Source organism: Pagrus pagrus (genome assembly GCF_965226575.1).
Source record: "Pagrus pagrus genome assembly, chromosome: 4".
Classification (NCBI taxonomy): Eukaryota; Metazoa; Chordata; class Actinopteri; order Spariformes; family Sparidae; genus Pagrus; species Pagrus pagrus.
In genome coordinates, this window is record NC_140188.1 from 14,625,804 (window position 1) to 14,640,410 (window position 14,607).

The following is a 14,607-nucleotide window of genomic DNA, read 5'->3' on the forward strand; positions in this document are numbered from 1 at the left end:
GTGTCTTTCTCAAAGCACGTGAATGCAGCGTGCCTCTCTGCTGTTTGTCTGAACAGTGAGTGACGGGGGAGAGTCCAAGGTCAAAATCCCCAATCAACCTACACACAGACACACAGAAGCACCTTCTTTGCCCCGCAGTTCGAACAAATATCTACTCTGATGGAGGACGAGAAAGAGGACAAGAGAGACAAAGACACAATGAGACACCCTCAAAGGTAAGCAGAGCGCCTAACGGAAGCAAAAACCTCCTTCTTTTCTTTCTGCCTGCTGCACACCTTTGAGGCCAGCCTTTCTTGTAGCCCACCTTAGGAAAACATCCGTGCCCCCACACGACGCTGAGCCTTGTGTTTCCTTCTGTCTTTAATCTTAGTGAAAAGAGCTTTTAACAAGGCTGGGGAGGATGAGTGGATCTGCCAAAGCAGAACAAAGGCAGGGAGGAACTAGGGGAGATAGTAGCAGAGTGGAGGGCTCTGTAATTTATCACCTGTTGCCCTTGGGCGGCCCTGCACTCCACGCCCTGGGCTCTCCTTGAGTGTGTGCAAGTATGTGTGTGTGTGAGTGTGTGTCCAGGTATGGAAAGGTGATGAATGAATAAGCAAAGAACAAGAAAACAGACATTCCTCATTCCTCTAAAACCTCAAACATTGCTATGAGCAATTATTTCAAGGGGAAAGTAGTCATCTGCTTGCCAAAGACACCATATTCATGCATAACTCCCTTTACCACAGATTTGACACAACATGTTTATGCATTGATTCTTTTTTTTCGTCTTTTTTGGGGTTAAGATATGGGGGTAAGAACAATCAGAACGGACTAAATGAGCACAAACTAAACCAAAATGCACCAAAAATGCCAGATCATGTTATATCATGTCATGTTAATGCTTCTGTATCAAACCAGGTTAGACTGCACTTGACTGTCTCTAGAAGATTCAGTCCTGAAGTACCTTTATCTTTGCCTGCCACCTTGTGGCTGGTTGTTGCACCTGCAAAGATATATAACAACAAAAATAGTTTCATAAATGTTTCATTTTGCTTTTATAATATTATAAAAAATAACCACATTAAAATATTGGGAGAAGAACAGCTCTATCTGAATAAAACCTGCTTTTAAAAAAAATGAGCAGTGCTGGCAATCAGGCAAAGAAAGTGAGACTGGTGATCTAATGGTGCCTTCAGGTTCTGTACGTCTGCACTTTCTTCTCAAGACTCAAAGCAAATGTATGTAAATTAACGACAAAGCAAAATGGAAATTATAATGTAATATACTTCTGTTATATTAAGCTTCATTTTGAAATGAACGGGAACACATTTTTTACAAAATGAAGATTACAAGTGCGAATTTCATGATGAATTGGCCAATTTGATCAAATTAACCATTGATTTATGGGGGGATTATGGGGGGTTTCCGACATGTAATCAAAACGTGAGGCATTTACAAACAACAACTCATCAATCCAAACGAAACACATTATTTTCGACCGTTTGTCGGGTTGTTCATGTCTGCTATCGTCAAAATTCCCACAGAGCTATTAGTCGACGAAGGCAACACGACGATGGATGACGTAGCACGCAGCTGCCGTGTTTGGTTGTGGTCGGAGCGAGTAAGCTAGGAAGGGATCGAGAAAACCTCTAGCATCGTTAGATAAACACCCTAAAGAGGTGTTAACCCAGCGAGTACACGGCTGTCACAATACCGAGAGAGCGGTAAAAAAGGCCCGACTGAGTCCTTCATACAGCGAGGGTCAACATGTCTGAGACATACGGTATGTTTGACTGTAATTTCATGGCTTGCTAGCTGAAACATACACACTGCTCTGTGGTGTGATGTGACAGGCGCTGCTAGTCAGCTAACTAGCTACATGGTTAGCCTAGTTTAGCAGCCACCTCAGCGTGTCAGCGGGTCTTAATAGTGATAATTAAGGGTATAGCTGCTGACAGTTCACTCAGAGAGGCTGTCGTAGTTGATTTCTTTGTGTGTGTATAAAGTGACACCTCTGTTCCACAATGGCGGAAACCGTTGCTTCCTTAAACGGTCAGTAACATGAAAACAGATGGTGATAAATTTCCAGGTAAAAGTTGGTCAAACTTGAGACCCAAAGCAGCAGGAGCGTGTCGGTACATGATGAACCTTCCCCCAGACGCTGAGGTAACCTGAGCTGTGAATTCAAGCAGATTGAGTGACCTTGCAACAAGATTCAGTCCTGGGTGCTGTGTGTTTCCACTTTAAAGGTAGCTATCAGCCACCAGGCCTGTAATGAGGAAGTGGGATAGCTGTGGCTTATCTGTTGGTTACCTGTAGAGCAGCAGCTGTCAGGCGTCTCTGTGGTTTCTTCCACATCTGTTCCCCATCCTGAGTCCAAGTGTCTTCACTTCTGGTTGTACTTCAGATAATCTACATCTCAAGTAATACTGACAAGATGACATGGCTGCAGCTGTCTGTGATCATTGACATAATCAACTGACAGACAGAAAGCTATTACTATTCTGCCTGAAATCCTCCAACATGACTCTGCCTGATAGTATCAGTAGCACAGTGGGCCTGAAACTGTAGACCCAATTGTTTTGAAATGGCACACCATCATCTTCTCCTGTCGCACTCTCTCTCTCACACACACACACTCTCTCCATATATTTCTACTTGTACCCTTTCTCCTTCATTCCTTGTATGAAACTTCATCCCAGTGGGCAGTATTTATATAAAGTGCCAGCGCTAATGGTAGCTGTAATAGCCTTTTATTGATTTCCGTCTCAGTCTCCATTGCTGTCTCCCCTCCTGGAGAGCCAGAAGTGGAGCTGGCAAGAAGCATTATGAATACAACAAGTACACGGCCAGGTTAAATGGCCCCAAATGGAATTCATGAAAATGTTTAATTCATTTCTTGGTTTGGTATTCGGCAGTCTTTCATTCGTTTATTTGTATAGCTACAGCATTTGGTTTAGGTAAGATGATAGAAGATGAAACGGAAAATGGCAGTTTTTCAGTAGCAATGGACTGAGAGGGATTTTTCTGCACTACACTAGACACAAGTCAAAATATACTAGACACTTTGTTTGTTGTTAATGGATAGCTGAGCTTATTTATTTCTGTAGTCCATATTGCTTCATGTAGGCGAAATGTGTATAGATACTGGAGCTGCAATGAACCATTAAATTGAAACCATTGAATTTTCATTTTTTCCTTAATTGTCTTTATTGATAAATCAATCGGTATTTCTCTACAAGCTTCAGCGATAGATCAATCAGTCAGTTGGAAGAAAACTGTAAGCAAGCAACTCTTTTGATAATCGATTAATCGTTGCAGTCGTTTTCAAGCAAAATGTTAAATGTTAATTTGCTGGTTCCAGCTTCTTAAATTAGAGGATTTGCTGCTTGTCTTTGTTATTGTTGTTGTCATTTATGATGGTAAATGAAGAGTCTTTTAGTTTTGGACCAACGATGCAATTGAAGACATCACTTTGGGAAATTGTGATGAGCATTTTTCACAATTTTTTGACATTTCATAGACTAAACCATTAATCTTGACAATAATCAATAATGAATGTAATCATTAATTACAGCCCCAATTTTGTGGTTAATTGATTAGTCTATAAAATGTCAACAGATTGTGAAAAATGACCTGCTTGGCATTGATTTTGGCCGTTCCTACACACGCCTTTTTGTATCATAATTTATGACTGCTTGAATTCAGTCTTATCTCTCTACTTTCCATGTTTTTCTTCTGTCTTGTTGTGCTGCATTCCCGGAGTACACAGATACATATTCATGTAACTTCAAGTGCAAAAGCCCTGTGTACTTTGTCAGTAGATCAGAGGACAAATCATACGTAGACCGTAGGTAGATCTTGGCCTGGGTGTGTTAAGTGTTGTCACAGTCTAAGTGAATGCAGATAGGAGTGTTCGTCTGTTCCCTCGGGTTATTTAATATTGATGTGTAAAGAATACAATAGCCTGAGAGGCTGCTGTTGAGAGGGCAGCACTGCTTCCCTCCCTCCCCATTGCTTTGACATATTGACAGCTTGATTGTTGTATGCAGATCTCGCATGGGGATATGTGAAGTCTGGGAAGCCTTAGAAAAGCTGAGGCAAGCTTTTAGAACGGAGCTGTTAGCTTTTGATTCTGTCAGTTCTGCTGTCATGGCCGTTGACAACGTGTGGTTGAGATGTAACGCTGGCTGCTGTTGCTGAAGAAAACTAAGTGCTTGTAGGCACCTTTGGTTTGCATGAGCATTTCTGTTACCATGAGTTTGACCTCTAGCTTGTGTTCCTTGGGAAAACACCCGCTTCAACAAACAAAGGTGCACCGTAAAATGAGTTGGCAGGTGGCATGTGTCGGCAGATAAAGGTGACTCCGCGAGCATTATCATAATAAGTCTAAATGTCACCCAGGAACTAAAGATCAATGTCATCCGTGCCTCTTTTTTTTTCTTTTCTTTTTCTAAATTACTGTTTCTGTTGACCTTGCGTAGAGCTGAATACTCACAGCATGTTAACCTGGCGGTTAATCTCAACAGTAGTCACTAATCATTTGCCAGGGCAGCACTTCTTCCTGCAGAGCCAGTGCTTAAGCTCGAACCAAAATTGCACACGGTCTTCAAATTCCAAGTGAAGCAGGCTCTCAGGAGGAAAGGTGCAGTTTGCAATCATGACTTGCTCTCGCAGTCATAGAAATACACCATCACTCTGAGATTTCCTGTTTTTCTTCCACCGCCTCTCTATGTATTACTCACAAACACACACTCACTTATGAGTCACACACATAATACGCTAGAGATGAAACGGTATGAACATCTAAATTCAACATTATAGTGACCTAAATTTAAAGTACCGATACAAACCGAAATCATTTCATCAAGTTTTGAATTGTAAATCACAAATAAATCCTGCGGCTCTGTGCACGTTTTGTTTGCATAAACATTAAAATAATAACATAGCCAGTGGATAGACTCTGCAGACACATGACACATACATGCTATGCATTCACTGTAAATTTTTGCATCAGTTGAATCATCAATAAAATAACATACCTTAGATTGAGGAATAGTTTTTATATTGCATTGCATATGTCAGTGATGTCATTTGATTTGAAATAGATTTTATTGAGTGTTTTCGTGAGAGTCAAAGTGTTAGGCACACTTTTTAAAAAAAACGTTAAAATTTTTTTTTATTTTGACTATTTCAGGATGTTGTGGGGGAGGGGGTGGGTGGATGACCTGATTGCAACTTGAAAAGGCAAAGAACCACTGAAGTAGCAGGCGGTCTGATTTTCCTTCTGCAGGCCCTGCAGACAAGGTGACAATCTTCAATCAAGTGTCTCTCAGCACTCCAAAAAACAACATAAAACCGCACCTCAGACTTTTAGAAGGCTAAAAAACCTCCAGAGTTGGTCAGTGCCTTCTGCGACGATTTCATTGACAAAACAAACCCATATTGCTTACTGTGCCTGCACACCTGCATCTGGGAGACTGTTATGGACAGAACGTTCTGTGAGTTTTTTTAAGCCGTGGTAGTCAAACATGGTTTTAATAATAATTCAAATGTCAAATAGTAAAACTAGCCATTGGGGATTTTACATGGGTTTATTGTGATACTGTTTCCTCCCTGATACACACACACACAGTCATACTCCTCAGTCATCATGACATAGTTTCATTTTATCTCATGGATCTAGTAGGAAGTGAAGCACAGCCTACGTATGTAAATGACCCCTGCACTATCTTTGGTCACAGCACACAAAGGCTTCCTGTATTGTGGATGGCTGTGAATGTTAGTGGCCCGAGTCATTTGGGCTGTGGATCATCTGTGTGGGTTGGGTTGTACTTTCCAGAGCAAGGGACAACAACAACAACAACATCTGTACAACCAGCTGGCTGTATTCATTAAATCCCTGAGCAAGTCAGTTAACCTTAGCCATGTTCAATAACTCTAAAGCTTTGGCTTTGCTGTAATGACATGTACTATTAAGTGCTGGTGTCATTTTCCACCTCAGACAAACAAGCATATTAAATTAGAATCATAAGTAGCAGGTTATGCTGATTACATGCCAGGCTTTGTGATTAGCAGGCTAATTTGAGGTTGCATACTGTGTAAGTAGGAGCTCAATAGGATTAGGAGGGAATCTGAGGATTGTTTCTGGGGATTCTCCTCTCACGGCGCTGTTGCATTGATCTCTACCTCCTCTCCTCTGCTTTCAGACTTCCTGTTTAAGTTTCTGGTGATTGGCAGCGCCGGGACGGGGAAATCCTGCCTCCTCCACCAATTCATTGAGAACAAGTGTAAGTTTTTCTCCCTATTAAAGGCCATTAGTCACACCGGGTTTGCATAAGAGTGAAAACATAATTGTACCATTACACAGACACACAGAAATCGACATGGTCGTGAAATTAGTGCTGCTGATTTCCTGAGTTGTTTCATGGCGCAGGCTTCAAAGCAGACCTGGAGCCTCTGTGAGGTTACAGAGTTATTCATTGACTTCTATGTGGAATCAACTGAAATTACTGCATAAATTATGTCCGTCCAGATTCCTAACATTCACAATAGGTCATTATTGAGCCAGCAAAATATAACGCAATGCAAGCTTTCTGTGTAGTGCAGTCCAGTGCAGTCCAGTCCAGTATTAAAATTCACAAAAGAGGAAAAAAATCCAAGGCATGCTTCTGGCAAAATAAAAATCTTTTATTTAGATGGCTGTTTCATGCTGAACTTAAAAACATGACTTGAAAACATTGACAATGCATGTTAAAAGTGAGCTGAGTAGAAACCCACGCATAGCGGCACAAAACACTCACGTTTTTTTTCTTTTTGAACGGGGGGTCTCCTTTTAGTTTTTAAATCACAGCACAGCTTTGCATGACATTGCACAACCTGAGTTGCTCTAATCAGCAACATTGCTGAACTGACAATGATAATGAGTATGGCGCCTCTCATCTGTAACAACACTTCATATTTGTTGAGGTGATCGTACAGTATGTTTTGTTTGTAAAATCAGAGTAGAAAGTAACTATAGCAGATGAGTAAATGTAGTGAAGTGAAAAGGTTCAATATTTCCCTTTGAAATCTGGTTGAGTAGAAGTATAAAGTAGGATAAATTGGATATACTTAAAGTGCATGTAACTCAGAATTGTATTAAAGTACGGTACTTGAGTAAATGTACTTTGTTACATTCCACCACCAGTGCAATCCAATTAAACCTCCCCCCCCCAACGTACTGTAACTTCAAAACTTTCTGACAGAGTCAATAAACCATCATGAGCTTCACAGAGTCAGGAATTATATCAAGGCTGTTGAATTGAGCCTAATAAACCTATTATTCAGTTTATTACAACTTCATGAGTAAGCTAGTTCGTAGGTATACAAATCATTAATCTCTGAGGATGTCTCATAACTTAAACTTCTCTAAATCAAAAATCAGCAGTGTAATATTTGCTTTTAATGGTCTAAAAATCCACTGTTGTGCTTTTTAATCTGTAATGTCAAATCATGTGAAAAATCATCTGAAAACTCAGCCACATACACACACTCACACACATGCTTGTATTAATTTGATTAAAGATGTGTTAGGTCCCTGTGCTGCACTGGAGAGAGAAAGGGAGGGCAGGTTGACAGTGTTAATCTCATCTCGACTCCCTCTAGTCTCTAATGTGGATATGAGCCCATGGAAGATAACAAAAAAGCAAAGATGTATGACTCTGGGAGCAGAGTTGAAAGTCTTGTCTCTGTTATGGCAGTGGATATCTGTTGGAAAGGCTTATCTTTAAAATTATTATTACAGAGAAAAAAAGAAAATGGCATTACTACAAGAACTAAGCCAAAGTAAGTTACTGTGCTTCACTCTTCTCTCTGCGTCCTTGTTGCAGTCAAACAGGACTCCAACCACACCATCGGCGTGGAATTTGGCTCCCGAGTGGTCAATGTTGGTGGAAAGACGGTCAAACTGCAGATCTGGGACACCGCTGGGCAAGAGCGATTCCGGTACAGCCTGCAATATTTCCTGCTATGGGTTTGGCAAAAAGAAATACAAGGTTAACAGGAATTACTGAGCGCACATGCTGTCTTTGGGCAACATCCAGCTTCAGACAGTCGCATGCGGAGATGCCACGGTCTTGTATATCAAAGCAGCAGGAGTAATTACGTGCCTGACTGATGATAATAGCTCAAAGCAAGGGACAGTTTGTCATTCACCTTCAACAGCCATGTTTCACAAGCTGTGTTGATATTATAATTCCATTATTGTAACCAAAGATTTCTTCATTCACTCCACAGTTCTGTTACACGCAGCTACTACAGAGGAGCAGCTGGAGCGCTCCTCGTCTATGATATTACCAGGTGAAACAATCACTGTTTTTCTAATTCTCTACATTTTGTGCAACAAAATAAACATTTACATTTATCATTCTCCGTATTTTGGGACATAGACAAAAGCCCATTACTGGCATTGTCCTACCAGTGTGGGAAATGTCTCCCAAACCTGGGAATTTAAATGACAAAATAATCATCACAAAGTACCAAAAAAGACCCTCACAACATTGCAGTTAGAGGTGCACTTACCATGCATTCACCGCAATGATATTTTGAACTGTTGAAATTGGATCTGGCTGGATTTGAAATTGAAATTTACTGACCCATGAAGCTTATCTGTAAATAGTATTTCGCTTCACTCTCAGTTTATTTTCATGAGCACGTATATTGTTGCTTTCAGCCTTTGTGGTGTGAGAAAACTATAGTGTGTCCATACCACCTCCAGAAATTGTGCAATTTAATGAGCATACACTGTGACCCATACAGTGACAGATATGAATGTGTGAGCTGTATTTCATAAGCTTTGGGTTGTGAAATCAAGATGGAGTGAATGCGGTAATGCAAAGAGACAGGAATGTAATATAGCTTGTGTTTGTAAGAATGTATGGGCTTTTGTGGCAGGAGAGGTGGAGTGCAGAGTGGCAGGAGCTGTAACATGGAGGCATCCTCTGGCAGGAAAGCAGAAGTTCATCACAGAAAGTGTCACCTGAGGAAAAAAAACAGGAAGAGTGTAGGGAGATGGAAACCAAGAAAGAGAAGGGGAGATGGAGACATTTATCACGTTTCACAGGTGGAAAGGTTAGCAGGATGGATGAATGTATCTGAATCAGATTGCAGCTGAGCTGCTCTGTCTCATCAGCATGTGGATGAGGAGTGATGACGCCATTCTTTGGCTGTTTGTGAAAGCAGCTGTTAAACATTATTCTGCTGACCCACGCCCTTCTGCTCACCTCACTGGCCCCTCGTTACCATGGACACCATGGCCCTGTGTCCTTGGCTTTTACCCAAAGAAAATCATTACAAAAGTTCTTCATTACCCAACAGATCAATCTGTCTATGTTATAATTAATCTGATCCAGTGAGTTGAGGATGAAAACATTGTATCCAACTTAAAGTTTCAGAGGGAATGCTGTTTTTACTAACGAGTAGTTACTATGATAATCACAGTAGAAGGTTGGTATTTATTAGTATGTGTCGACTGATTTTTTCAGGGCTGATACTGATATTAGAAATCAAGGAGACCGATATTTGGAACTGATGATCCGTAAAAATGAAAATCAGTTATGGTACCAGTTATTTTGCAGATTCAGACTATTTTAATGTTTATAGGCTATTCATTGTGATGTTCTACCAATCAGACATTGTGTGAGAGGAATTTTGCATCAGAGCCAAAGCAGCACATTTTTTTAATTAGTTTATTTTATCGGCAATCTGATAAGTCACAGAAAAATTTTGAATCTCAGCCCCCATAAACAGCCAGGCCGATGGTCAGTCTTTCCCATTTATCAGTCATTTACACACATGAGAGTACCTCTGTGTTAGTCACCAACCAAACATGAAAAATGTTTTTCGTTTGGAAAGTCTAAATTTAGACCTACTGTGTTCTTTTTAGAAAAAAGTAACCCTTTCAAGACTTTGTCCTAAGATACTGAAATACAGTACCAAATAAAAGGTATTTTGTCCTTTAATTGAAATAATTTGCTGCATGTAAGTTTTCATCTGTTTATATAAGAGCATTTGGGGTGTTTATATAAAAGAAGAGGTCACAGTACATGCATATTTGAGAATTTACTCACAATCATTTAATAGATTATTTCAACATGCATTTATTCAAATGCATTTATTACCACACAAAGTCAAGAGTACTTTAAGGGTCTACATATACTCCTAAACAGACACACACAGCAGATGTGCACGGAAATATATCTGTATGGGTGGACATGTTCACACAAATGCACTTGTAGTCGTTGCTGACAAAGACAGGAGACAGAATTTGTATGTCACTTGCACCTTGAGGCTATGCTAAACCATTTGAGCTTAACATGTTTCATGTTGATCCTTTACACCCCAAAGATAAACTAGCCATCATGTCCTACTAAGTGTCCATCTGTCTCGTCCTGTCTTACAGTCGGGAGACATATAACGCCCTAACCAACTGGCTGACAGATGCACGGACTCTGGCAAGCCCCAATATTGTTATTATCCTGTGTGGCAACAAGAAAGACCTGGATGCAGACAGAGAGGTGACCTTCCTGGAGGCGTCGCGCTTCGCTCAGGAGAACGGTGACTGATGTTAAATCTACATTATCCTGCTTTTCAATTCCTTTAGTCTGGTTTATTCTGTATCCTTGCTTTTCATGATTAATGCCACCCCATCCTGTCCTTTGTAGCCCCTCTCGTCTTTTACACTCTTCTTTTTTTCCTCCACCTTGAATGTGTGCTCTTTTTTTGCACATTAGAGCTGATGTTTCTGGAGACGAGTGCTCTGACTGGGGAGAATGTGGAGGAGGGTTTCCTGAAGTGCGCTCGCACCATCCTCAACAAGATAGACTCAGGTACACATGTCATTGTTGGTTTAAAAGGTGTTCCTAAGTTGGGCGTTCCTTTCAGAGTATGCACACATTTGCTTGGTTTTATTTATGATCTTGAGTGCATGCGGCCCTTCCTTTAATCTAGTGCGTCTGAGATTTCTTGTTCCGTTTATGTTTGAAAGGCGAGTTGGACCCGGAGAGGATGGGTTCAGGTATCCAGTATGGAGATGCTTCGTTGAGGCAGCTGCGACAGCCCAGAGGCACCACCACACAGAACAAACAGCAGTGTAATTGCTAGGGTTCGGGGGGCACCACCCTCACCTCAGCCCACAGGCCCACACAGACAGCACGCCCACTACAGGTCAGTGACATGTCATCAACTCTGGCTGTAACATCACTACTTCACACGAAATCCACCTCTAACTTGCTTTAGTGTTGACAAGTCAGTGATCGCTTTCTCGTCTCCTTTCTCTTCCCGCGTCTCAGCTCCAGGTGTTTTTTGGTGTGTGGGACCCTTCTCTCTTCAGTCTCACACACCTTGGATCACCTGGATGAGTGGTCATGGAGATCACTGCAACCCCTTTGCCCCTGCGTCTGGGCAGGGAAACCCCTCGTTGTGAACATGCTGGGATCATAAAGAAGAGGACTCCTCTTCTTTTTAAAAAAAGCGGTTTCTCGGCTACTTACCAGACAATGACGAGTCAAGGGTTGTGTGTATGGGCTGCCCTACTGTTGTTTTATCGCTGTGCTTTTTCATTCTGGTTTTAGTAACACCTACCTGCTTTCTATGTTTGCACATCATTGTTTATAAATTATTATTGGTAAACAATTTCCGCGTATTCATCGCTCAACCTATCTGGATATGATTCATGATTAGTTTGGACGGCGCTTTTGAGTTGTTACCTTCATGAAGACAGCTGTTGATATTTTGCTTTTTATTATCAGTTATTTTAATCAAGCGTTTTTCCACAAATTCAGCCTGTCAGTCATAGTGATAAAAGTATCCTCCTGTAAGTCAGATGAAGAAAACAGATTTTGGTTTAAAAAAACTGTACATACATTGAAAACCAGATACAACACAAACCTTTGTAACGGTTTCTGCAGTTGTGGTCCAGTAACCTTTCCCGATCCAAATGGAAGCAGCTAATTGGTGAGTTAAAAGTGCAACATGTAAGAATTACACCTGTCAAATTCATACTCAAAGCAAACGAGGAGCAGCGCAGGACCAGAGTAACATCTAACTGCTGCTAACTACAGCTGCTGTTAGCTAGTTTGCACGTTGGCCCGGTTAGTTGTGCATCTAGTGGTGCCGACTTGGAGCTCGGAGCACCAGGGGAGTGTTGGTGTTTACACCGCCAGCACAGGAGCTTTGGATGGGGACAGCTTACTGGTTAGCATGCTAAATTCAGTAGATATCTCTGCAACACAATGCAGACTTAATAACATCAAAACTGTTTCTTCTTCACATTCAGTTGATCATTTGAGTTAATTTCTGAATGTTTTCAACTAAAATTAATACATATTACACCTTTTTAAAGTGTGGTTAAGATTTTTAAAGTCATACAGGTCCAAAATGTTCCTTTTCTCACTCTGAGACGTGTGTTATCTTGAGTCATTTGCCATTTTTGGCTTTAATTAAAATGCACTATTATGCCATAGAGTGTCGGCCTTAGTAATATACTTGGTATTGTTGATCTACAGTATATTATTCTTTGTGACCCTGTCTCTAAACTATCAAAGGAATGGTCCAGTCACTCCACTCTATATCCACATAGAGGAGCCTGTGGGTCAGGTTTAAAGCACAAAAAAAAGAGATTTTGCTCTTTATTTTACTCCAAAGTTCCCAAAGTCTGTAAATTTGCATTATCAGATGTATCCCCAAGTGTCTCTGGTCCTATCAAAGTGTAAAGTTATGAAAGGGTCATCAATCTTCGCAAAACAATGTCTCTGACTCCTCCTGCTGGCACTTTCTCCATTTTCTTGACCTCCCTTTCATTCATGCTGCACATACTGTACAAGGGACGTCACAGGAAACCACAGTTGGTTTTGCTTCAGTGCCATGTTTGGGAGACTTTCATACTGCCCACTCAGTTCCCTCATAGAGGCTCGACACTGTTTAATCCTGCGAGGTTGTCAGTGCGCCTTGATAAAAAAATCAGGATTCTGTTTACCGAGTAGATTTCAGTCCTCCTCATCAAGCTCAGAAACACCTCTGCTGTGTGTCATTGAGTTTGCCGAGCCGACCCAGATGTTTTCTCCTCAGACCCTGTGTTGCCCCTGGAGAGAAACAGGGAATTTCCACTGAAACATGGTTTCCTCTTTCCGCGTAAAACACACGGCGTGGTTCGTGGTGCTGCGGGAGGAGAATGAGGTTGCGAGTTAATAACTTAAAAACATCCCTCCCTACTGTTGAGTCAAAGGCACTGCTTTTGTCTGAACCACTGAGAGCAGGTCACACTGACCCAGCCCAGAGGATATTAAAAAACAAGCCTATCTCTCATGTCTTCTCCTCAAGTGTAAGCATATGTCCTCCCAGACAAACCATATGCGTTTTAAGCTTGAGTGAGCCAGCACACTGAAGGGAAAAAAGATGGCGAGCAAACATGAGATGGTATAGGATATCAAGAGACAGATGGTCAAAAAAAAAAAGTAGTTTTCAAAATATATTGGCATCGTGTGATAGTTTGTCTCTTTCTGCAAGTGCACTTTTACTTTTGAATTTTCATGTTTGTTTTTTTGTTTATATGCTGCAACTATAGAATTGTACATTTTATTTTACTTGAACAGTATACTGTAATAAAGATTTTAATTGTAGATGTTTTCATTTCTTACTAAATAACAACTGAGGCTCTCGATTTGATTTCCTTGTTTGTGACTGTAGTGGTGGCAAACGCCCGCTGCGTCTGAGTTTTGGCATGTTTGTTGCCTCCTGCTGACGTGGAGGTAAAGATGAAAGGCTGTTGACTTCCTGAGCTGCAGGAGGCCATCAGCAGCAGCTCTGATCACTCATTCGCGAGCAGTCATTTACATTCAGCTGTCAAATCATCGGAATGGTTGAAGAAGAGTTGGCTTACATTCACCTGTGTGTATTTATTGTACAGTTCATAATAAGACTCAAAATAGCCATAAAAAAACATTATTTTTAGTCTAGATTCAATCATGTGATGAACACAATCCCACTCAGTTGTTGCTTAGTAACTAATGTTATATAATCACCCTAAATTCTACTGTACATCTCAAGTAACCTATGCTGTAAATAAGATTTGTCTATTGTCAGTTGAGGGTGAGTGTTGCTCATTGATTGTAATGATTATGCAATTCCCAGTAAACTGCTTGTTTTTTCAGTTAATGCTTTTCTCCTGTCTCCTGGATGTTAATATTAATCCTTGTCTACTGTGGGTTCCTGTTAGGTGCTCAGCATTTCCACCAAAAGTCCCCAGACCTTTAGTCTCAAGAACTAAAAGGTTAATTTCATTATCGTTTACTCGGCTGAGTGTTTTCTCAAATAATCATTCACTCTGCAAAATGTCAAATATTGAGGGAAAATGCTCAACACAGCAAGAACCAGCAAGTGTTTGACATTTATGCCGGAAAAAGAATTGAAGCGATTAATCAATTATCAAAATAGATTTATTCTATTTCGTCCAAGTAATCGATTTACTGACTAATCGTTGCAGCGCTACTCTGCAACAACTTTGATGTTTTCCCACCTGTTGTATGCTTCCAATGTTGATGTGCCGAAGCACAATGAACAAAAAACAAAATGGTTTGGGGCTGCAGA

General features: G+C 40.8%; 1 protein-coding gene across 2 annotated transcripts; it reads left to right on the top strand.

Moving 5' to 3' along the window:
- Positions 1-1,576: 1,576 nt before the first annotated feature.
- On the top strand, positions 1,577-14,175 carry rab4b (RAB4B, member RAS oncogene family). Of its 2 annotated transcripts, XM_084351920.1 has the most exons (9): positions 1,577-1,765; positions 6,192-6,272; positions 7,854-7,968; positions 8,260-8,322; positions 8,917-9,093; positions 10,424-10,578; positions 10,755-10,850; positions 11,009-11,187; positions 11,313-14,175. In XM_084351920.1, exons 1-8 carry the CDS (start codon positions 1,750-1,752, stop codon positions 11,122-11,124), a joined length of 819 nt encoding a protein of 272 aa, XP_084208046.1. In that variant the 5' UTR covers positions 1,577-1,749; the 3' UTR covers positions 11,125-11,187; positions 11,313-14,175. The 2 variants fall into 2 exon arrangements, with proteins under 2 accessions (XP_084208046.1, XP_084208047.1); XM_084351921.1 differs by lacking the exon at positions 8,917-9,093.
- The last annotated feature ends 432 nt before the right edge of the window (positions 14,176-14,607 follow it).